The sequence below is a fragment of the Nelumbo lutea genome, chromosome 5 (assembly GCF_056320005.1).
Source record: "Nelumbo lutea isolate HS-2025 chromosome 5, American lotus-T2T, whole genome shotgun sequence".
In the NCBI taxonomy this organism is placed as follows: Eukaryota; Viridiplantae; Streptophyta; class Magnoliopsida; order Proteales; family Nelumbonaceae; genus Nelumbo; species Nelumbo lutea.
In genome coordinates this window covers 76,207,730-76,231,564 of record NC_142688.1, presented here as the reverse complement: position 1 = coordinate 76,231,564, position 23,835 = coordinate 76,207,730, and the positions used below count along the sequence as shown (strand labels likewise).

General features: G+C 37.9%; 1 protein-coding gene across 2 annotated transcripts in view; it reads right to left on the bottom strand.

Moving 5' to 3' along the window:
* Positions 1–2,367: 2,367 nt before the first annotated feature.
* Positions 2,368–23,835, bottom strand: part of MAD1 (mitotic checkpoint family protein) — a 108,613-nt gene continuing 87,145 nt past the window's right edge. The window contains exons 11-16 of one of the 2 annotated variants that reach the window (XM_088945326.1): positions 18,700–18,862; positions 5,291–5,378; positions 5,130–5,199; positions 4,868–4,996; positions 4,757–4,795; positions 2,368–2,797 (exon numbers count right to left, since the gene is read on the bottom strand). In XM_088945326.1, the coding sequence (XP_088801452.1) occupies positions 2,708–2,797; positions 4,757–4,795; positions 4,868–4,996; positions 5,130–5,199; positions 5,291–5,378; positions 18,700–18,862 (579 nt within the window). In that variant the 3' untranslated portion in view covers positions 2,368–2,707. The remainder of the gene's footprint in view (positions 2,798–4,756; positions 4,796–4,867; positions 4,997–5,129; positions 5,200–5,290; positions 5,379–18,699; positions 18,863–23,835) is intronic. The other variant, XM_088945327.1, reaches the window with a different exon arrangement.

Sequence of the window (23,835 nt, the reverse complement as noted above, 5' to 3'; positions counted from 1 at the left end):
GAGAGACAGTAGGGCACCCTCTTGCAATTTTAATTCCCGACAACCTCCCTTCATGAACTAACTTGCTCATTAGTGAAGAGAGAACATTCATACAAAATAGAGGAGTGAGAGGAATACCCCCAGGAGATTTAGAGTGATTCTTAGTAGAATGCTAAGGATGAAAGAGGCTAAACACCCTCTTCAGTATTTGGGATTTCCAACCAATTTTGGAAAGAAAAAACTAGTTCTATTTGAAGTGGTGAATAAAGCTTTTTCTAGAATGAGTGGGTGGAAGAAAGCCTTGCTAAACCAAGCAAGCGGATAAGTAATGATTAAATCATTTAGTAACATCCACCCCTACCTATGTCATGAGTAAGTTGCTTTTTTGGAGGATAGAATGTTGGAGGATAGAATGTTGGAGGTCTTGGTTTTTGAAAACTTGAATGTTTAAACCTAACTCTTCTACCTAAAACTGCATGAAAGCTTATCGATAATAAGAATTCATTTTGGGCATGAAGTATCCATAAAAGGCAAGTATTACCCCGATGCTCAACTTCCACAGGCCTAGAAAGGATCTAATCTTTCCTAGAATATCCGTTTGGAAGCTTAGGAAGTCGAGTAGGGTCTAAAATTTACAAAACCCTCCCCAAACTTGCCCAATTGCTATCACTATTCTTTCTGGGTTTGGAGTAGTATTATTGAAAGTAAAAATCTGCTTACTAAATGAATCCTTCAGCGAGTTTCTGATGGAAGCTTGATCAATATTTGGGAGGACCAATGGATTCCTGGTCTTCTTTGGTTTTAAAATTCAATATGCTATGCATCCTAACTATGTTTTGTCTAAAGTCATTGAGCTCATTTCAAGTCCTCCAAAGCACTGGAATGCTAGTTTGATAAGATCCTTGTTCTCCCCTATTGTAGTTAATTCCTCTTGGGATTTCTCTAAAAATGATGAATATTTTGATTGCTGCTCATCTGATCTGAATGCTAGTAATGAGTTCAGATTGGTGCCCCACAAAGCGCACCCTACATGCACATCTCAATGTGCATTGGGAACATCTCCCATACTCATGGGGAGATGTTCCCAATACACGGTTGGGATGTGCTGTGAGGCACGCTCTATAGGGTGCCAATGCAAATTCACTGGTAATCATCTAACATACAAAAGATCCCCCGAAAATTAAAAATTTTATCTAGAAAAGTTACCAAGTGATTGTAGTTATGCAAAGACTTGGAGAAAGGTATTACTTCTAATAATTCATGCCTAATTTGTAATGTTGCTAGTGAATCAATTATTCATATGCTTATGGAATGTGGTTTTGCTCAAGCAACTTGGCTTACAATCCTAAACATTAGGGCCTCATTTGGCATGTCTTTCCACACGAGTTGTTAACTATTTAGAAGCCCAACAATCCACGTTTTCGTCTTTCCCCATTTGGTTGGGGGGTGATCTAGCCATCAAAAGACTGCCAAAAAGACACGAAAAGCTCACTTCGAGTTTATTTCGAGAAGGTAGAAATGAAACTTGCATTTTTTTCATTGCCAAGATCTTTATATAAAAGCCCACTACATCTTTTGGCTATCAAATCTTTCAAAAGATCTTTCAAGAAAGACATACCAAACGGCACCTAGATCTAGGAATCTGTAGTTTCAGTACTTATGATGATTGGGTGGAGTGTTGGTTTGCTGCGGCTAGTGGGTCCAGTGAGGACCTGCTAAGATGGATCGCTCTCCATTTCATCCTGTGTTGGGGAATTTGGAAGGAAAGATATGATTGGCATCTCAAGGCAATTGGTAGTAACCCAGCAGATTTGATGAGCAAAAACCTGACTGAGACTTCTTTGGCAGTTTCCACAAGCTCCTGTCTCAACAAGCATCTTCTGGGTAGCTGCTTTGTGCCCCAAAGCTGCCTCCCCTTGGGTGGGTTAAATGCAATTGTGATGTGGCTTACAAATTTACTATCACCCTTCTCATTAAGCTAATTTGGCGTGTGCTATCAGGGAACATTCTGGTAGCAAGAAACATTTTCGAATCCTAATGCTTCTCAGGTTGTTTCAGCAATCAATGATGCCCAGAGTCGCTGGAAGTTTGCTGCCATTGATGGAACAGTTTCGGATGTTAGATCTCTGTCTTCTCGTTTGGACGAGTGCATTTTTTACTGTGTTTCAAGATCTTTTAATTCTGTGGCCCATCAAATTGCAAAACATGCGGGCTTGCATTTTTTTTAGCTGATTCTGTTGGACTGAAACGATGTATCCTCTCTTTTACCACGCTATTTAATGAGCAAAGCACAAGTTTAAAGAAAACAATGTTTGACACTACAACCGTTCTGCTTTCCTAGTTCAAACACTACCCTTTTTTTTGATAATTAATTCAAACACTACCTTGGATATCATAAATGCTAACACCAATAAATCCCTATCAAGTTTTCTATGGTGCCCAGTGGGACAAGTTCATTAAATCAACACCAATACCTTGTCCTACCATCAACTATCATAATTACACGCTGAGAATAACCAACATTCAGGCTTCAATTTAAAATGTCTAAAACTTTGCAGACATTAGTCAACAGCAGGCATTAGAAAAGGTGCCATCATAGGTAACGAAGCAAGACCAATGAAAACATGTACATTTCGATTTATTACTTTCCCATATATTCAGGGTGGGGACAGAAGGGAAATTATTGTAAGGAGTCTCTTACATTGGCCAGCCAGCTAATACTCAGACTTCAAGAAAGTGTCCGCCTGTTGAAAGACTCTATAGTTAAGTTGGCTGTAAAGGCTGGAATGGAATTCATCTTCCGTATAAATATCTCTATCTGCAAAAGAAATGCCAAAATGGTCTTATATCTATTTTTCCACCTTAAATAAGAAGACAGTCCAATAACAAGACCAGGAATTTGGAGACAGTTTAAAGCCCGAGTCCCAAACAAATTGTCAATCAATTCCCGTAGGGACTGATCCATCCCTAATGGTGGCTTTGTTCTGTTCATGGTTAAAAATATCGTGAAATGCCATTAGTGTTGCCTGACATATGTCGATGTTGAGGCTCACTGACATGAAAATGGATGGTAATATAAAAATTACATTATTTCAGTCGACATTTCCTATATTTCAGAAATGTCGACCAAATTGGTCCAAATAACCAAAAACAATTTTTTCTATTATATCGACTAATGTACATTAATAATATAATATATTAGTATATTATATTATTCAAATACAGTATATTAATATAAATTATTCCATTAATAATTTCTATTTAATATTTCAAATAAAATAGTTATAAAAAAGAATTAACAAAATATAAAAACAAAAGAATAAATTAATTACTTTATAAAATCAAACATAAAATATTACTAGTTAGTATTTTTTAAAATATTTATTAAAATCAGAAAATGTTTATTAAATTTTATAATAAATCATATTCTACATTTAATATAAAAAATCAGAATAAATTTATTAAATTTATACTAAATCATAATTTATTATAAGTTTAGTATTGAATATCATAATAAATTCATTAAGTTTTATAAGAAATCAGAATTTATCATAATCTTAATACTTCAAAAAGGAGAATCAGTTTATTAAATTTATAATAAAACATAATGTATTATAAAAATCAGAATAAATGTATTTCTATTTTCTAATGTGAAATAAATATATTAGAATTTATAATAAATCATAATTAAAAATAAGAAAAGAAAATATAAGATAACCTTGTAAAAAGATCAAAATACATAATAAATTAGTAAATCGACATTACTAATTTGTTATTGATCTTAGTTTCTTAGCTTTATATAATGTTGGGAATAAGATAATCGTCTAGAAATATGTATTAATGCTTATTTTACAAAATACCATTGCATATTTTCACATATTTCATAATATTTCAACAATGTCTCTAATTTTTACAATATTTCCCCTCGACATTTCCGACATATGTCCTATATTTTGGTAAGCGACATTTCCATCGACATCAACATTTTAAACCTTGGTTCTGTTGGATAGTGTATATGCCCTTAGCTCCAACTGATGTATTCAAAATGTTCCCACCCTTCTTAAAATTGGATTTCCTCTCTTCCGGCCAAGTTCTTTGGCATATAGCTTCCTTGATCAAAACATTGTCCCTCACATCTAAACAAGGGCAGGCCCAGAGGCTTTCTCTTGGCTCATTTTGACTTTTTTTCAGGACTCATCTGGTCTAAACTAATTGCCAGAGCCAGTCTCAGACAAGTCATCGCCAGAGAACAGTAACTGAAAGAGATTATCATTGGGTTAGAGTTGATTCATTGGGCAACTTGATCCAACCCAAACCCAACCTTTTATTAACTTCTGGATTTAGCCTGTTTTATTTTCATGTTAGGAAATTATATATGATAAAAAGCACTTCAAATTTCACCATCAAACATCAATTTTACAGCATGTACTTCACCATATTATGTTAACCACTCAACCAATAAAATCTCACATAATAACCTATTCTGCATTACATAGGAAGTACTTATGTTGGTTGCCATGGTGACCGAGCCTTAAAAGCACAACTGCCTGGATGATACCCAGATTGCTTCATCCTATTTTTTGTTTCAACTTTTAAGCCCACAAGATTCTGTTAATATTCATCATCATTTCAAGTATTTATTTGTTCATTCTATTTGTTATTCTTATCGATTGATCTCACCTACTTCACCAGACTGGTCCGACCACAATCTAGTGAAATTGGTGTTTGGTTGCACATAGAGATAACAACATTTTCTACAAATAAAAATACTTCATACCTGTTGAGATATCTCAGGCTGGGAAGCATAATCACTAGCCTATATAAATGAAAAGTAAAGTCAGCGTTCAGCAACAAGAGCTACCAGAGTTCAGCAACAAGAGCATCTTACCAAAATGTTTGTGTTTCCTGATTCATATTCAAATTCAAGTTTCTCATCATCACTGAGGGCATAAATAGATTGGAGAGTAAACTGTGTTACTGGAATTCCATTAGGGCGCAGTTGATCATCCATTACAATCTAACAAAGATTGTGTACAGATTTGAAGTTATTATCGTCAAATTGGAATGGAAAAATGAATAAAGCAGACTTCTTATTGTGGAGGTGGCGGTGGTAGTAGTAGTAGTAATAGTAATTGAGATTTAGATTATACCTTGTAACCAAAAAGTAAGCAACAAGCCCTTCGGAAAACTGAGATTTTCTCCGCAAAAACAGCTTTGTATCTGTTTCAAGTGCAGATTTGAACCTCAGTACAAAGAGATAGTATAGTAAAAGTGCAATGCCCACAGTTCTAAAAGTCTGCTGACCACTAACCTTTCTTCTCTTTTCTCAAGTGTTGCAATTTGCCCTTTAAGCTGTGTAAGCTTTTCAGATATATCTGAGTCAATTAATTTTCCAGCATCTGCTAATCATATGCAGAACTATAAAATTAAGAATATTTCCTATTTGTAAATAATAAATTAACCATGTCCAAATATTTGCATTAAGCATTTTTTTTCTGGAAACTACAAAATATTTCAAAGGTACTTTATTACCATTATCAGGAGTTCATTGGTCAAAACACAAAAGCACTCTATTTTCTATTACTATTAATACTAATGCCGAGGCATGAGAAGAGAAGATTTTCATGCCCTCTCTTATTTTCTCTACTTCGTCTTCTAGTTTCTCTCTTTATCTATCTTTTCTCATTATTTCATTTTATATCTTATCCAAAACCAACCAAGCAACTCAACTTGGTATCAGAGCAAGGTTCTAGGATTGAAAACGTCCATCTTTTCTCATTATTTCATTCTATAACCCTTGATAGGGCATGCTTTTAGAAGAATTTCAATGCAGGTTTTCAAGTGATTAGAAGTTATTTGTTTTTTTCCAGACCTTTCAACAACATTGTGAAAATTGCAGTTCTGGGATTCCTGAACTACCATGACCTATTGAGATTTTTGGGGATTATAACTACAATGGTATAGTTCCTATACTTTTTCAGAAACACCAAAACTTGTCTCACAGAGAACAGATGAATATTGAGAAAGTTATGCTATTTTTTATCATCTATATTTGTCATTAGTACAAGTATTGCTTTTGTAGGGCTTTGCGAGGGTCAAGGCTAAATGTGAAGGCAAGGTGGCTGGGTGTTCAAAAGGTCAGGTGTAAGCCTAAAGTATACATATAATTCTTTAGTTTTTATGTATGTATGAATACAATGCACAAAACACATACACATACATATCTATATATGTAAATATATTTACTATAATTTTTATGTTAGTACAATTTAGTTCTTTTTATAGACAATTGACATATTTTCATTTTTATTACATAGATTCTTTCTAACATGAATACCATGTTCTAGAAATTGGATTCTTTTTTTTTTTTTTACTTCGTTTCCTGGTTAAAACCTTCTTTACAAATTAGAAAGATTTATGTATTTAATTTGCATATTTCCTTGTCTATTCATATCATCATCATCCAAGCCTTATCCAAACTTTATGGGGTTGACTACATGAATCCTGTTTTGCCAATCTGTTCTATTTAATGCCATATCCAATGTTAAATTATTAGTGCTTAAATCACTTCTAACAACTTCTACCATGCCCTTATCCAAAATTCTATTGTCACTGACAATATTTTCCCCATCATTCGGATCCCTACTGTTGTTACCACCTTCAGTTTAGCACCTACATCACCATTGAGTTAAAACCCCTGCATCAGTCCAACTTAATCAAAGCCCCTATAGTAGCAGCATTCCCATTAGTCGAAGGTTACATAGGTGAGCATCTTACCATAATGTTCGATTAATGGTTAATGGTTTAAATGTGTAGGCATGTAATTTTTAATTTCAGAAGGTTTTTATTATATTTGCATCTGTTTTATTCATTTTTTTTTGTTGTGTTCCTGTGAGCAGTGTTTTAAAAGCACAAGTGCAAAAAAGGCGCAAGGAGCAAGACAAGGTGTGCACCTTTTTGAAGCAAGGTGCAAAAATAAAACATTTGCTGAAAAATAAAAATGTCAAAAAATTAAAACAAAATGCCAATGAATATAAAAAGAATGCAAAAAATAAATAATAAAAAAAATATTAAACATAATATTAATAAGAAATATAAACTTCAAATTTAAAACTAATGGTTTTAAAAACCTATCATCTAAAACTAAAATACATAAGCATATTGAAATGAAAATTTGAAAATAAAATCAAACATATAAAACATTTTCAAGCATGTAAAGCCCACAATCTCTTTTTTTTTTCCCTCAATTGCATTACTTCAAGTAGCTAATGTGATGTAAAACATATTGTTAGCGTAGAGGTATTTCTGTCTTTATACTTTGATTAATGTTGCTGATCTGTAATGTTGTGTTGGAACATGTGCTCTTAACTTAAGTAAGGGCACATAGGTCTTTTCAGTCATGTTTTAATAATAATATAAATACTTACTGGCCAACTGGGAGAGGTAAAGTTGATTCTTTCAGTTCGAACCAGAATACTCTCTTCTCTCTCTCTCTCTCTCTCTCTCTCTTTATCACCTTTTCTTCTTCTACATAACTGAACTCAGTCAGGCCGAACTCCAAGGCAGACCTGAATTCTATCATGGTATCAGAGCTAGGTTAAATCTGCCTAGATTTCTGCTTGCCTAGGGTTCATTCTCTGCGCACCCTATCTAGGGTTGTCCTCTTTTTTTTTTTTCTGTGTTCGATTGGAGATAAGGGAAAGGGCTGAAAAGGAGTGATCGCCCTCTTCCCTTGGAGGTCTCTATGCCTCCAGTCAGGTCGTATGTGGTCGGTTGCTGTGATTTCTAAGATCACCCTCTCCTAGTAGAGGAATAATAGAGGGCCGAACTGTGTGGGCAGTGGCTGCTGTGTGTGGACTACTCTCCTGCTCGTATGGGTGTTACTTCAGCGATAAGGTAAGAGATTTTAGTGCATGATATTTGTTGTGGATTAAATAGGAGGTGTGTTTCAGACCATATGCTAGGGTTTCGACCAGTAAGTGCTAGGAATTATGCTGGTTTCTTTGTGCATTTTGAAGGAAGAGATATGATCATATAGTGGTGAGATTTCAGGTAGTTGTAGGAGTAGGGTTTGTGGTGTGAGCACACTTTTCAGCAACAACAAGTGCAGAAATCAGTGTGACAGGTGTGATATAGGGTTTGTGGTGTAAAGAGCACACATTCCAGCAACAATTAGTGCTGCAATCAGTGTGACAAGTGTGACCTAGTGGTGTGTAGTGTGCAGATCTCAGTGATAATAGAATTTAGCAAGTGTGCAGAATCGGTGATAACATAATGGGAGACAATACTGATTATAAACCTAATGTGATGGTGCCTACAGACTACCTGAATGTTCAGTTGACCTCCATTAAGTTAAATGGAGAGAGTTATGTGCCTTGGGCTAAATCCATTGAAGTCTTTCTGAAGGCAAAGAAGAAGGTAAAACACACCAGAGAGGAGAAACCCTCCTCTGATTCTCACGAGTATGAAGACTAGGAGCAAGAGGATGCTCAGATCATCACATGGTTGTGGAACAGTATGGAACCCAGGATTAGTGTGAACTTCAGGTTCCTTGATACTGCCAAAGATGTGTGGGACCATGCGAAGAAATTGTATTCGGGGCAGGACAATACAACCAGAGTTTATCATCTTTATCAAGGGTACTTTAACCTGCAACAGGGCAATCAGAGTCTTGAGGAGTACTATGCCAACATGAGGAACATACGTAATGAGTTGAATGTCTATCATCCTCTCACTTCTGATATCAAGATTCAGCAACAACAGAGAGAGCAGCTTGGTGTGACTAGATTTTTGGTGGGACTAAAGTCTGAATATGAACCAGTACGGGCTCAGATATTAGGAGGATCAGCTCTTCTGTCCCTAGAAGAGGTATTTGCTCGACTTCGGAGGATTTCTATCAGATCTACTGAGAACTCTAATATCTCAGATAGATTTGCCTTTGCTGCATCGAGAGGCCGTAGTGTTAGAGGTGGAGCTCGGGGAGCTCAGTCTGGCCGTGGTGGTGGTAGTGGTTCTGCATATGGCCGAAGTGGCAATGGTGGGTCTACTTATAATCGAGGTGGTGGTCGTATTGAGAGCAGAGATTCAGGGGGAGCCCGTGGTAGAGGACGTAGCTCAGGCCCGAGAAAGTGCACTCATTGTGGTATGGATGGACATACCATCAACTATTGTTATGATCTACATGGTTCACCCTCAACCTGGGCCAATCATGCTGCGAATGGTGACTCAAGTTCCAACTTTAGACAAGAGAATCATTCATCTGACCAGATGCCTCCTACATCCACAGATGGTCCCATGAAGGAGATGGTGAGTGTTCCCCGTATGAACATGAGAGGTTTATCCAATCACAACAGAACACGACGACTTTTGCTCACTCAGGTATGGCTTGTCTAGCATCTACACCCAATCCCTGGATCATTGACTCTGGAGCCTCCGATCACATGACTGGAACTCCAGGTGCGTTTTCCTCCTTATTTCATTGCTCAACATCACAATCTGTCACTCTTGCTAATGGTTCCACATCCTCAATTTGTGGTGTTGGTAATGTTGACCTAGATCCTGTACCCTTCTCATCAGTTCTATATGTTCCTAAATTACCTTTTAACCTTATGTTTGTTAGTAAGCTGACCAAATCACTTAACTGCTCCATTACCTTTTATCCTTCTATGTGTGTTTTTCAGGATCTCAAGACGGGGAGAAGATTGGTGGAGGGCATGAAGCAGGTGGACTGTATTATCTTGACGGTGGTGGTGGTAGAACTTCAACAACTCTCCAGTCATCTCTTTCTCCTCTCCAGAGGCACTGCCGATTTGGTCATCCGTCGCTAAAAGTCTTGAGGTCCTCGGTTTCATCCTTAAGTCAGCTTTTTGTTTTGGATTGTGAGTCGTGTCAGTTTGGGAAACACCATCGTGTTCCCTTTAGTTCTAGGGTTGATAACCGTGTGTCGAGTCCTTTTTCTTTAGTTCATTCAAATGTTTGGCGTCCTTATAAAGTGATGTCATATAATGGATACAAATATTTTATCATTTTTGTGGATGGTTTTTCAAGGATGACATGGCTCTATTTAATGAAAGAAAGTGAATTGTTTTCCATTTTTCAAAAATTTTATGCTGAGATTCGTAACCAATTTGGTACCCACATCAAAGTTTTCCGTTCTAATAATGGCCGCAAATATTTATCCTCATCATTTCAGGAATACCTGGACCAACACAACATTATACATCAGACCTCGTGTACCTACACCCCACATCAAAACGAGGTGGCTGAGAGAAAGAATCGCCATCTCCTTGAAATAGCAAGATCCCTAATGCATCACATGCATGTTCCCAAACCTTTTTGGAGTGATGCAGTGCTTACCTCTTGTTTTCTGATTAATCGGATGCCCACGTTCATCCTTCATGGTCATTCCCTGTTTCAGGTCTTGTTTCCCACTTTGTCTCCGTTCCCTCTTACGTCGAGAGTTTCTAGGTGTGTCTGCTTCGTCCATAATCTGTGTCCCGGGAACGACAAGTTCGATGCCCGTTCTCTCAGGTGCATCTTCCTTGGCTATTCTCGGACCCAGAAAGGGTATAGGTGTTACCATCCTGGTTCTCAATGGTCCTTTGTGTGTGTTGATGTCAGTTTCTTTAAGTCTACTCCGTTATTTTTGGGGTCTGGTGATGCTTCTTCCTCCTCATCACCTCCTCCTCTTCCACTTCTCGTTGTCGATCCTCCTCCCTTTGTTCCAGTCGTGACCAAATCCTTGCCTCCGGTGCTACCACTTGTTGAACGCCCACTTATCCGTCATGTGTATACACATCGCCCACGTGCACCGGCTACTACTACTCCGGCTACATCTCCGTCGACGGATCCGACACCAGACACGCACTTAGCATCTGAGATTGATCTACTCATTGCTTTGCGGAAAGGTAAACGTACTTGCACCCTTCATCCCATTTCTAATTATGTTTCTCTTACTCACATTTCCGCTTCCCATCGCCAGTTTGTTGCCTTGTAATCATCAGTTATTGTTCCTAAAGATGTCCAGGAAACCCTTGCCTCTCCAGGGTGGTGCCGTGCCATGGAAGAAATCTCATCCCTTTATCATAATCATACTTGGGACCTCACTCTCTTCCTCCTGGGAAGCAAGCTATTGGTTGTAAATGGGTTTATACGGTTAAGTATCTACCTGATGGTAGTGTTGAACGCCTGAAAGCGCGAATAGTTGCAAAAGTGTACTCCCAAACCTATGGTATTGACTACATAGAGACCTCACCGGTTGCTAAGATAGGGTCAGTTCGTGTTGTGATCTCTCTTGCAGCCATTTACGAGTGGACACTATATCAGCTTGATATCAAGAATGCCTTTTTGCATGGTGACTTACTCGAGGAGGTCTACATGGAGCAACATCCAGGGTTTGTTGCTCAGGGGGAGGATGGTAAGGTGTGCAGACTAAGGAAGGCTATATATGGGCTTAAACAGTCTCCTCGAGCATGGTTTGGTAGGTTCAGTGAGGTGGTAAAGAAGTTTGGTATGAAACAGTGCAAAGTTGGCCATTCTGTATTTAGTCATGACTCTCCGGGAGGAAAAATACTATTGGTGGTGTATGTAGATGATATTGTTATTACTGGGAATGTATTGACAGGCTGAAAACTTATCTGCAGGATCACTTTCAGACAAAGGATCTGGGTAAACTGAAATACTTCTTGGGAATAGAGGTAGCGAGATCCAAGTATGGGATTAACCTGTGCCAAAGGAAGTATGTGCTTGATTTGCTGGAAGAAATAAGCCTGTTAGGTGCCAAACCAGCTGAAACACCCATGGACACAAATACCAAGCTAAGCAATTATATGGGTGAAGTGTTTGAAAACCCTGGCAGATACCGACGACTTGTGGGCAAACTGAACTACCTAACCATTACCAGACCAGACATCTCATTTGCAGTTAGTGTGGTAAGCCAGTTCATGCAAAAACCTCTGATTCCTCATTGGAATGCGGTTCTGAGAATTGTGAAGTATCTAAAAGGGGCTCTGGGTCGCGGTCTGATATACAAGAGTGGGGGAAAACTTGAAATAGAAGGGTATTCTGATGCTGATTGGGCCAGTTCTATGTCTGATAGGCAATCTACTACAGGCTATTGCACGTCTCTGGGAGGTAACCTGGTGACATGGAAAAGTAAGAAGCAAACGGTTGTGGCAAGAAGCAGTGCAGAAGCAGAATATAGGGCTATGGCGCACATCGCTTGTGAATTAGTGTGGCTAAGGAACCTTCTACAGGAAGTAGGGTACAACTTTAACACTCCAATGAAGCTCTATTGTGATAATCAGGCTGCAGTTCATATCTCCTCTAATCCAGTGTTTCATGAAAGAACCAAGCACATTGAGGTTGACTGTCACTTTGTGAGGGAGAAGGTGCTAAATGGAGAGATGGACACTACACATGTTTATACAGGAAATCAGTGGGCTGACTTATTTACAAAAGGCTTGAGTCGGGGAAGAGTGGACTACATATGTAACAAGTTGAGAGTATATGATATATTCACCAGCTTGAGGGGGAGTGTTAGCATAGGGGTATTTCTGTCTTTATACCTTGATTAATGTTGCTGATCTGTAATGTTGTGTTGAAACATGTGCTCTTAACTTAAGTAAGGGCACAGGTCTTTTCAGTCATGTTTTAATAATAATATAAATACTTACTGGCCGACTGGGAGAGGTATAGTTGACTCTTTCAGTTCGAACCAGAATACTCTCTTCTCTCTCTCTCTCTTTATCACCTTTTCTTCTTCTACATAACTGAACTCAATCAGGCTGAACTCTAAGGCAGACCTGAATTCTATCACATATTACATTCTTGATTCTACGAGTCGCCTTTGTGCCACGTCCCTCGAGTCAAGCCCAAACAAGTCCATGTTAGGGTCTTAAATTCTTAGTTTCAACACAAAAAATAATGATATTATAATTTTAATTGCCTTTTAAGAAGATATTTTATTAAGATGAATGAATGAACAACATTAGCAAATAGGAGGTTCTACTCCACTCCGATGAGCGAGGGGCGTGGTTGGCGCTAGGTTGAAAAAAAAGCAAAAAAGCATAAAATTTTCAAAAGGTGCACCTAGGCATGCCTTTTAAATCATTGCCTATGAGTTTGGGAGCACATGCGTTCTTCGCTTGAAGGGGTAACAATTTCACTCTCTTAATCCCTCTAGTTAGGTAGCGAAGTCTGAAGGTGGGGGTCCTGATAGAAAAGGGGTGGGGATGTATTTTCTCACCTTAGACTCCTACATCCAAAAGGGGTTTGACCTAGAGGAGAAGAGGGAGGATTTTACAGTCACCATCCATCTTCAACCTGTCAAGAAATGTAGGTTCTCAATCTAACCCCAAAATTTTCATTGTTTAAAAGTAAAAAAAAAAATCGAAACTGACATTCACATTGACTAGAGAGAGGAGTGCCTCATCCCTACCCTTTCTCTCTCTCTCAACTTACCTTGATTGGCCTAGTCCTGGTTGAAGAACAAGGAGTCACTATTAATTTGAGCTTTTTTTACAGACCCGAGAGGCCCATCACTCCCAACTATTTATTTTCATAGGTAGCAACTCCATCTACTCGGCCATGAAGTGAAGAACCGGTTTCCGACGTTCACAACCCTATATTTTCCGAATTTTCTTCTCATGAATAATTTCTACAAAAAAGAATCTCATGAATAAGTTAATTTTCAAATGTGATTCAAACCAATAAAAAATAGTACAAATATTTCAAATCATAGCAGAGGAGGAAGAAAAGAAGAAAGAAGAATGGAGAAGGGAGAAGGGAGAAAAAAGGAGTTCGATAATCTCCTCTCCTCTCTAATCTTTTATTAATCTTACTAAGATTACATAAATTACAAATCTACCCTTAAGTGGGCATCCACCTTATCAGCATGACAACATACTTAGAAAACATAAAGAGAATTGAAGGCCCATTAAGAACAAATAACGAGAGGAACTAATCAATAAGATAGAAATGGGCTAGGGCCCACTCGGCCCAGTCTCTCTATACTCCCTCTCAACCTGAGCATAGATATCAATCATGCCCAACTTGCTTATATAGTGAACCAGCTTTCCTTTAGGAACACCTTTTGTCGAAACATCGACCAACTATTCTTTAGAAGCAATAAATGGCAGACAGACTACTCCTAAAGCAACTCTCTCCAAATAAAGTGCATGTCAACTTCTATGTGTTTAGTTCTAACATGCTGAACAGGATTATGTGCAATGTTGATAGCGGCCTGGTTGTCACAATAATAACATCATTGGCTTCTCCCGATCTATACTCAATTCTTCTAAAAGTAATCTCAACTACAAAAGTTTTGAAACTCCATGTGCCATTGCCCCGTGCTCTGCTTCAGCCGAGGATCTAGCCACTACAGACTACTTCTTACTCATCCATGATACAATGTTCCCTGCCACCATAGCAAAGTAACCTGAAGTGGACCTCCTATCATCAAAACATTTGGCACAGTTAGCATCAGTGTATGCTTCCAACTTCATGTGTCCATGCATAGAAAACAAAATATCTTTCCCCGAAGTCCCTTTTTAGATTACACAGAACCCTCTTAGCAACTGCTAAATGTGTATCTTTAGAGAATGCATGAACTGACTAATTACACTAATTGCATAGGAAATATCTGGTTTAGTCATGCAAAGATATAATAACTTTTGAACCAGTCTCTAGAACACTCCCCGATCAATCAACAATTCACCATCAGTAACTGACAGATTATGATTTAGGTCTGTAGGAGTGGAAGTTGGTCGAGCACACAGTTTGCCAGTCTCTGCAAGAAGATCAAGAACATACTTAGGTTGAGAAATGAAGATACCATCATAGTTGTCAAGGTGACGCCTAGATGACAATGACAAGACGCCCTTTGAGGCTCGCCTCGCCTAATCGCAAAGTAGTTTTGTACTATGTATTACAAAATACTTTTTTATTCTTTATTTTTTGACATTATAATTATAAAATAGGCACTATTAAACTAAAATATTCATTTTGTGTGTTTATATACTAATTTCTTTTCATTATTTTTCTTTTCTTCTTTTCCTATAACAAAAATAAGGGTTCAGCCCCTATATTTTTTGAATTTTCTTCTCCTTTTTTATCTTTTCATGAATATGTTGATTTTCTATACTTTAACATGAACTCTATACTTTTCTTATGAAAATTATGAATAATTATCAAGGAAATATGGCTATGGTACCAAGGGAACTAGGCGACTAGGCGATGCCTAGGTGCCTGCCTAGTCGACTAGGTGACAAGGTGCCGCCCTGACACCCAACCTCGCCTTGGCACCTTGAAAACTATGGATACCATCCTTAGACCTAGCAACTTTGATTCCCAAGAAATATTTGAATTCACCCAAGTCTTTAATCTCAAACTCAGTGTTAAGAAATCTTTTAAGATGAGTAACTTCCCGAGTATCATTACCAATAATCACAATATCATCAACATAGACAATCAGAAGGGTCACTAAGGAATCTCTCCTCTTAACAAAAGGGCCAATTGAAATTTCATCCAGATCTTCTTCCAAATAGGTTTCGAAACAATAACTTCAAGAAAGGTGGTCAATCTAGAAAGCCCAAGAATGCAAATGTTGCTATAGCATCTAAAGGTGAAAATAGAGAAAGTGTTGAAAAATCTGGTGTGGAGTAGCTAGCAACAATGAAGGCAGAATTTGAAAGATATGAGACACTAATCACTTGGAGACTACTGTTGTAGCTTCCTCCTCATGCAACACCTCTACATCTACATTTTCCCATGTAGGTATTTGTGCTTCTACAAATCATGCTACAGTCTCAAGTAATCATAGAATTCCTTGGATTATAGATTCCGGTGCATCAGATCATATGACCAAAATATCTAACTTTTTTTGTTCATACTAGCTCCTCTCTGGTAGAGAGAAGATTTCCCTTGCCGATGGGTCTCTTGCTCCCATCTCTGGCAAAGATATTATAGCCTCTGACTCCCTTGTTTTGCCCTCTATCCTTCATGTTCCAAAACTTAACACTAACCTTTCATCTGTTAGTAGCTTAACTAAATAATGAATTGCAGTGTAACCCTCTTTCCTACTCATTGTGTTTTTCAAGACCTAAAAATTCAGATGACGATTGGGAGTGGCCATGAGGCGAATGGAATATATTTGCTAGATATCTCTGATTGAATCCTAGACTACTTACTGGAGTAGCTTTGGAGTCTATCTGATCAGAGTCAGTTGATAGAGTCATGTTATGTCATTTCAGATTTGGTCATTTGTCTTTTTCAGCATTGTCATTTGTTTCCAGAAACGTTTAAGGGAATATCCCTATCGAGTCTTCATTGTGAGTCATATGAACTTGCAAAACATTGTAGACAAACTTTTTCGGTGAGTAATAAAAGACCAGTTTCTCCATTCCATATTGTGCACTTTGATGTGTGGAGGCCATATCATTTATCTGCTATGGGGGTTACAAGTATTTCATCCTTTTTATTGATGATTTTTGTCATTACACCTAGATTTAGCTTATGAAATTTACAAAAAATTCATGAACTTATTCTTACCCAGTTTAATACTCGGATCAAAATATTATGATCTAATAATGCAAAGGAATATTTTGAGAAGAAGCCAATGAGAAGAAAAATGGAGAATGGAGAAGAAGGGAGAAAAAAGGAGTTCAATAATCTCCACTTTCTTCTCTCTAATCTTTTATTAATCTTATTAAGATTACATAAATTACAAGTTTTCCGTTAAGTAGGTGTCCGCCTCATTAGCATACTTAGAAAACATAAAGAGAACTAAGGCCCATTAAGAACAAATAACAAGAAGAACTAATCAATAAGATAGAACTGGGCTAGGGCCCATTTGGCCCAATCTCTCTACATTTTCTAAGATTGATCTTAATTGTAACTAAATTCAAACACTTGGGGGAAAGAAAAAGGGACACAAGTCACCACTTTGGGGTGATTCAGGTGCTTAGCCTGAATCTATGTTGATGACTTGATTCTATGTCATAATATGAAATTTATATTTTTGATGAAGATTATTGATAATTACTAATGAAAGATGGTTACTGGTTACCATAGAACCTAGGGAATTACCCTAGAATTCAAGGTTTTTATTTACAAAACATAAGAAAAAAAAAACCTAGGAGACACCTAGGTGCCTACCTAGACAACTAGGTGACAAGGTGCCCATTGTTGCCCAACCTTACCTTCACTCCGAAAACTATGATTTTGATATTTAGCATAGCTATTTTTAATTATTTGACAAGTTTGCAATAAACAAAAACAATATTACAACTAGGAATGACCCCTTGTACTAAGTATATGGCCACTAATCTGAGCTATTTCAATTTTTTAAATCATTTATATTAAAATTTTAGGTTAGGTTTTTTATTTGGTTTTTTGATAAATTTTTATTTGACTTAAGAGACCATATTTTATCTAGAAGAATGGGCACACACCATTTATTATATCATTTGAGATTCACAACTTATCCTTATATGATAAATTTGATTTTGGTTTCTTATATATTTTAAAAAAATTAAATCAAGTTTAATTTGCAAACAGCAACCTATTTGATCAAAAAATGGGACCCACATCATAAAGTCTTTATAATAGCTCCTTATTTAAGTTAGTCTCATATCTACAGAAGAATTCAAGCTTCTCTACATTTTTTCTACATGCAGTTGAAAGAACAAAACTAATAATTTTTTTAGTTTGAACTAATAAAATCTGCACTTTTATTTACTGCTGCAAAAATTATTAATTTGTTTAATTTACAAAAGAGGAAGAAGAAAAGAAAGACTTCAATATAAGTGGAGTAACATATGATCGATCCCCATCCCAAAAGGAATCAAATATCATAAGGTAAAATATTTACTATTACATGTAAGACCCTAAGAGGGTCATGCAGACCAATGTTTCAACCGCCCAAATCAATTGATCACTAACTAAGACAACTGTTTTCAAAGTATTTCCAATCTATAAGTTAGCACAATGGAATCATGAGTGGGTGATCACAGGTCAAACTGTCCAACTGGCCTCAATGGTGAGTTAAAAAGGCTGAACTTTGTAGGATTCTAATCATAAATTACAATGATACTTCAATCCATGATAATTGTGGGGATTAGAAATTAAAAAAACAATTTAAACACAATTACAGATAAAATGACATAAATTCCCCTAGTTGGGGGGCATACTCCATATACCCCAACTTGTCCAAAAGAGAACTTTCATTAATCAATCAATCTAGTTTACTCTTTCCCGACTTAATCCTTGAGTATAAAAATCAGTCAGCTAATCCATAGAATTCACAGAACAGGCAGGTTTAACACCAAGTACGTTTTCTCTAACAAAGTGGAAGCCTACTTCTATATGCTTGGTCCTCAAAAGAAAAACTGCATTCAATGCAACATTTTTAGCAAACTAATTATCAACCCTAAACTAACCTGAATTAAGTCAGGTTCACAATTTTCAATCCAAACCAAAACCAACCTTCAACCCAGCCTGATATTTTCAAGTTAGGTTCAGGCTAGCCTGGCCCAAGTTGCAATTTGCAACCCAAGATATTCAAGTAAATAACATTCACTCAAAAGAATTTCCAAAAAGAAAATAAATGAAAACTCGCAACAATAAACAGATAAAAGTGCCATAAGATTCATCAAAGCATGGCCAAAAAGGAGAATACGTGTCATAATTCTTTGCTATTAGAGAAGAAGGGTTCGTGCATACCTGACTGGCCTTTCAATTCTTCAACAGCTTGCAATTTCTCTTTAGTTTTCTGCAATTCAGTTCGTAATGCCTCTATAGTATGCTTTGTCTCATTATCAACTGCCAAGGTGTTTACCATTCGCAGAACTTTTGTATTTGCAGCAGAGAAATCACCATGACCTAACTGCACAAGACAAACCATCCAAGTTGTTGAATGTAAGCTTGTAAATGCACACATGTAAGTAAGAGAAAAGTATGCTATAATGGTAATATAATGTAGTGATACAGTGGATCAGACCTGATATGTTTACTTGTGGTCCCATATACTCAGTTGTCTTGTTGCTTATTTTTGCTTTCTTTTCGTTTTCTTGTACTGTTATAGGCAGCAGGGCATTTCTGTCTTTTCACTTTATGTTATGTTAAACACAAAAAAAAAACAAAAATACTGCTTAGGATGGCAGCAACATAACATTCTGCCCCCATATCTCTTCTATTCTTTTCTCTTCTTTGTCTTCTTTTATTTCTGGGTTATTTTTCATCCTAAAACAGTTCTGCTAACAGCAGTAACTTCAAGTTAGTATCAGAGCAGGTTTAGCTCTGCTCGTCATTCGTGAATCTCATGTAAGTTCTTCCTAGCCGGCTGCATGAGATTTTCTTAGGACTGGAAATTTATCTCTCTTCGTGGCCTGATTCTTGGAGATTGGTGGAGTTCAAAGCTTGCCTAAGACAATTCTGTTCTTGGAGATTGCCCAGCAGTTAGGAAGAATCAGAGAAATTAAGTTCAAGTGAGATTTAGGGCTTAAATCTCAGATTGAAGGTGCCACCCAGACAATTTCTGGATGGTTTTTCAACTTTCCTGAAGACTTGTAACAGCAGATAGGGTTTTGTGAGGAGCAGCTGCTCTTTTTCATCTTTCTCCAAGACTGTTACTAGGGTTTTTCTCTTAAAACAATAAATCTATTGGATTGTTGTCCCTATTCTCAGTTTTGGGGGATTTTTTGTATTCAAAAGAGGAGCTGACAGTGTTCTTTTTCTTCTCTGTGTTGAGTCCAGCATGGAGTTATTTGGGAGTGAATAGAAATCTGCTGGAGAAGGTGCTAGAGGCGCCGTTAGTATGACTTATAAGTGATAACAACCCTTTTCAGATCACCACAATCAAATTTGATGGTTCAAACTACTTGGATTGGGCTCAATCTACCATGATGGCCATTGGAGGAAGGGGAAGTTAGATTATAACTGGAGACACTAAGAAACCAGCCAAGGAAGACACTACTTATGCAAAATGGGTTTAAGAGAATTAGCTTGTGATGACGTGGATGTACTACTCAATGCAACCCCATATTAGCAAAAATTACCTTTGGGCAAAGACAACCAAGGATATTTGGGAAAATATGAAAGAGACTTACAGCGACTTGACATGGCTAGGGATTATGAGTTGAAAAGTGACTTGAACAATCTGAAGCAGGGGGAGAAACCTGTTTTGGTTTATTTCTCTACTCTGAAATCATTATGGCATGAGATAGATCACCTTGAAACAATTGAGTAGGAAAGCAAAAGGAAGCAGCAACTTAGAACAAGTTGGTTGAAAGAAACAGAGTTTTTGAGTTTCTTGCGGGTTTGAATTCTGATTTTGACATTGTTAGACACCAACTTCCCACTAGGGAAACTGTTACCTTGACCCAAGCCTACTCCCTTTTGCACAGTGAAGAAAGTAGGAGGAAGGTTATGTTGCAAAATTATCAAAGGGAGGCAACATTAGCAGCTGCAAGACAGAAGCATGGTGGTGACTGGGAGAAAAGAGATGAAGAATGAAGGAAAAAAGGGGGTGTTTTGTGAGTACTGCAAGAAACCTAAGCAATAGGCACACAAAAGACACTTGTTGGAAGCTTCACCAACCTTATACTAGAAAGATTCATGAATAAGAAGGAAAATGCAAATGCAGTTATTACATCATATGGTTCTTCACTTCCTAGACCTCGATCTACTTATTTGGAGGCCTTAGATGCGGGGCATTTTTGACACAGATGGAGAATGAAGCTAGATTTATAGGATCATCCTGGCCTACCACTACCACCACAGCTCCTCCTTCCTCTACTTTAGCTCTTGCCCACTCAAGTACAAGAGCCACTGTTTTTCATGCTACTTGGATTATAGCCTCCGTTGCATTAGACCATATGACTAGCTTGTTTTCATTATTCACTTCATATAATTTGTCTTCAGACAAAGATAAAGTATCTATATCTGATGGTTCTCTTGTTCCTATTTCTGGAAAAGGAAATATCAGAGTTGCATTAGACCATATGATTGTCCATGAGATGAATGGAATCTACCTACATGAACACCCACTTCGAAGTGATAAAAAGAGTTGCAAAGTCTTTTGTTTCTAAGTCTGTGAGTCAGGTTATTCTTTGGTAAAATCATTTGGATCACTCTATTTTTTAAGTCATAAAAGAAGTAATGTTCCTTTTGAAATTGTGCACACTAATGTGTGGGGGCCGTATCATATTCTTGCTATGGGGGGATATAAGTATTTCTTACTGTTTGTTGATGATTACTTCCATTTCTCATGGGTTTATCTTATGCATTCTTGAGATGAGACTCTCACTTTAACTTGTGCTTTTCATCAAATGGTTCTCGCTCAATTCGAAGTTAGAATAAAAATTTTCAGATCCGGTAATGCCAAAGAGTACTTCACTAAACACCTGAACTCATATTTTCTTGAGTATGGGGTTGTTCACCAGAGTACATGTAAAATAAGGGTCACACAGCAAGTGGGAATCTTGCCAACGACAACAGTAGTGACAACTCACAAAATACTCCGACAGTGTCCTCTTCCTCCATAGGGCAGGCTGCCGACTCCTCTGGACCAAGTACTTTGGGCTTCATGGCTAGTGAGGTAGAGGTTCTTAGCTGGGCATTAGCCCATTTGAAGAACAATTCTTTAGCTTCCACCTCTCTTGCCAGATCAGGTAAAGTCTCTACCTTTAGTGCAACTAGTTCCATTGATCCCACCTCTTGGGTGATTGATTCCAGAGCAACTGACCATATGACACATGTCCTCCTTATTCTCTTCATATCATTTGTTGTCTGGCCAGGATAAGATGAGAGTGGCTGACGAGTCTCTCTCCACCATCTCTGGAAAGGGGGTGGTTGACCTAAGCAAGGACCTCTCTCTTAAATCAGTCCTACATGTTCCTAGTCTTACCAAAAATCTTTTGTCTGTTTCAAAGCTTACAAAAAATTTGAACAGTAGTATAACTTTTTTTCCTTCTCACTGTGTCTTCCAGGACAGATTGACGAGGAGAACGATTGGGAGTGGTCATGAGTATGGGGGCCTCTACTATTTTGATGCAGACATTGGCTCAGCCCTACAAACTTCTGCTACTACTAGTCCGAAAAGTGTGGAGTCAATAGCTAGGCTGCACCTGTGGCATGCTAGGCTGGGTCATGTGTCTTTTTCTTCTTTAGCAATGTTGTTTCTGGAATTGTTTAAGGGAATTTCAAGTCAGAATTTAATTTGTTGTTTCAAATGTCAAAACAATGTAGAACAGTGTATCCAACTTCTACTAATGAAATTCGAGCTCCTTTTGATTTAGTTCATTCTGATGTTTGGGGACCTTCACCCATTATTTCCATTGATGGATTCCGTTACTTTATCAGTTTTATTGACCATTATTCTCGGTGCACATGGATTTATCTGTTAAAAGGACGAGATGGAGTACCACGGATAACTATGGTTTTTTGCAAGATGATTGAAACACAATTTGATAAGAAGATTACGCAATTCCGGTCAGACAATGCGGCTGAATACTTTGAAAGATCCCTGAACTCATTCATGGAAGATATAGGCATGTTACACCAATCATCCTGTGCTAACACCCCTTAGCAAAATGGGGTGGCTGAGCGCAAGAACAAGCACCTATTGGAGACAGCTCGAGCCCTACTATTTCAGCACAAAGTGCCCAAGCAATATTGGTCTCAAGCTATACTCACTGCATCATACCTGATAAATCGGTTGCCATCTAAGGTATTGGGTATGAAGACTCCTTTCTCTGTTTGTGTCCCACTCTTCCAGAATTTCCTCTTCCCCTACGGGTTTTTGGTTGTACATGCTTCATAGATCTGAAGGATCCAAATAAAACCAAGTTGGATCCCAAGGCTACAAAGGGAATATTCTTGGGGTACTCTCCTACACAAAAGAGGTACAAGTGTTATGATCCTGTCTCCAAGAAGAAGTATGTCACCAGAGATGTAGTCTTTTTTGAGTCTCAACCCTATTTCCAGTCTTCTCAGAATCCTCTTCAGGGGGAGACTAGTGGGTTGGAAGAGGATTCTCATTCTCCCTTCTTTTTTGTTCCCCTTTCATCACCTTCCACTACTCCTAGCTATGACATTCCGGGTCAACCTAGTGAGGCTCCCACTGTGCCAGTTACTTCTCCTGATACAACAGATGCTCCTGAAGGTTCCAGTAGGCAAGAGAAAGAGATACTTACATACAGCAGAAGGAAGAAGGGCCCTCAACCACATGATTGCAACCAGTTGAACTCAAATCAACCTGCAATCCAAGGTAATTCTGACTCATACACTTTGAATTTGGATCTGCCTATTGCTCCCCGTAAGCCTGTTCGCTCTCGTACCACCCGACATCCCATGGCTGATTTTGTTTCTTACTCACACTTATCACCTGCCTATCACTCCTTTGTGTCTGCCCTTTCCTCTGTATGTGTCCCTTCCAGGTACTCAAAGGCAGCATCTGATCCAAGGTGGAAAGAAGCCATGAATGAAGAGATGAAAGCCCTAATGAAAGTAAGAACTTGGTAATTAATGGATCTGCTAGAGGGGAAAGGCACTATTGGGTGCAAGTGGGTATTCACAGTAAAGCATAGGGAGGAAGGGTTAATCGAGAGGTACAAGGCCAGACTTGTGGCAAAGGCACTATTGGGTGCACGGGGTTGCTGAACTCTTATGGCGCAGAACTCTTCTTAATGAGCTTGGTATTAAAGCTGAGGGTCCTCTCAGGCTGTATTGTGATAATAAAGCTGCTATCAACATTGCCAACAATCTTGTGCAGCATGACAGGACAAAACATATTGAAATTGATCAACACTTTGTCAGAGAGAGAATTGTCTCGGGAGAACTCTGTGTGCCTTATACTCC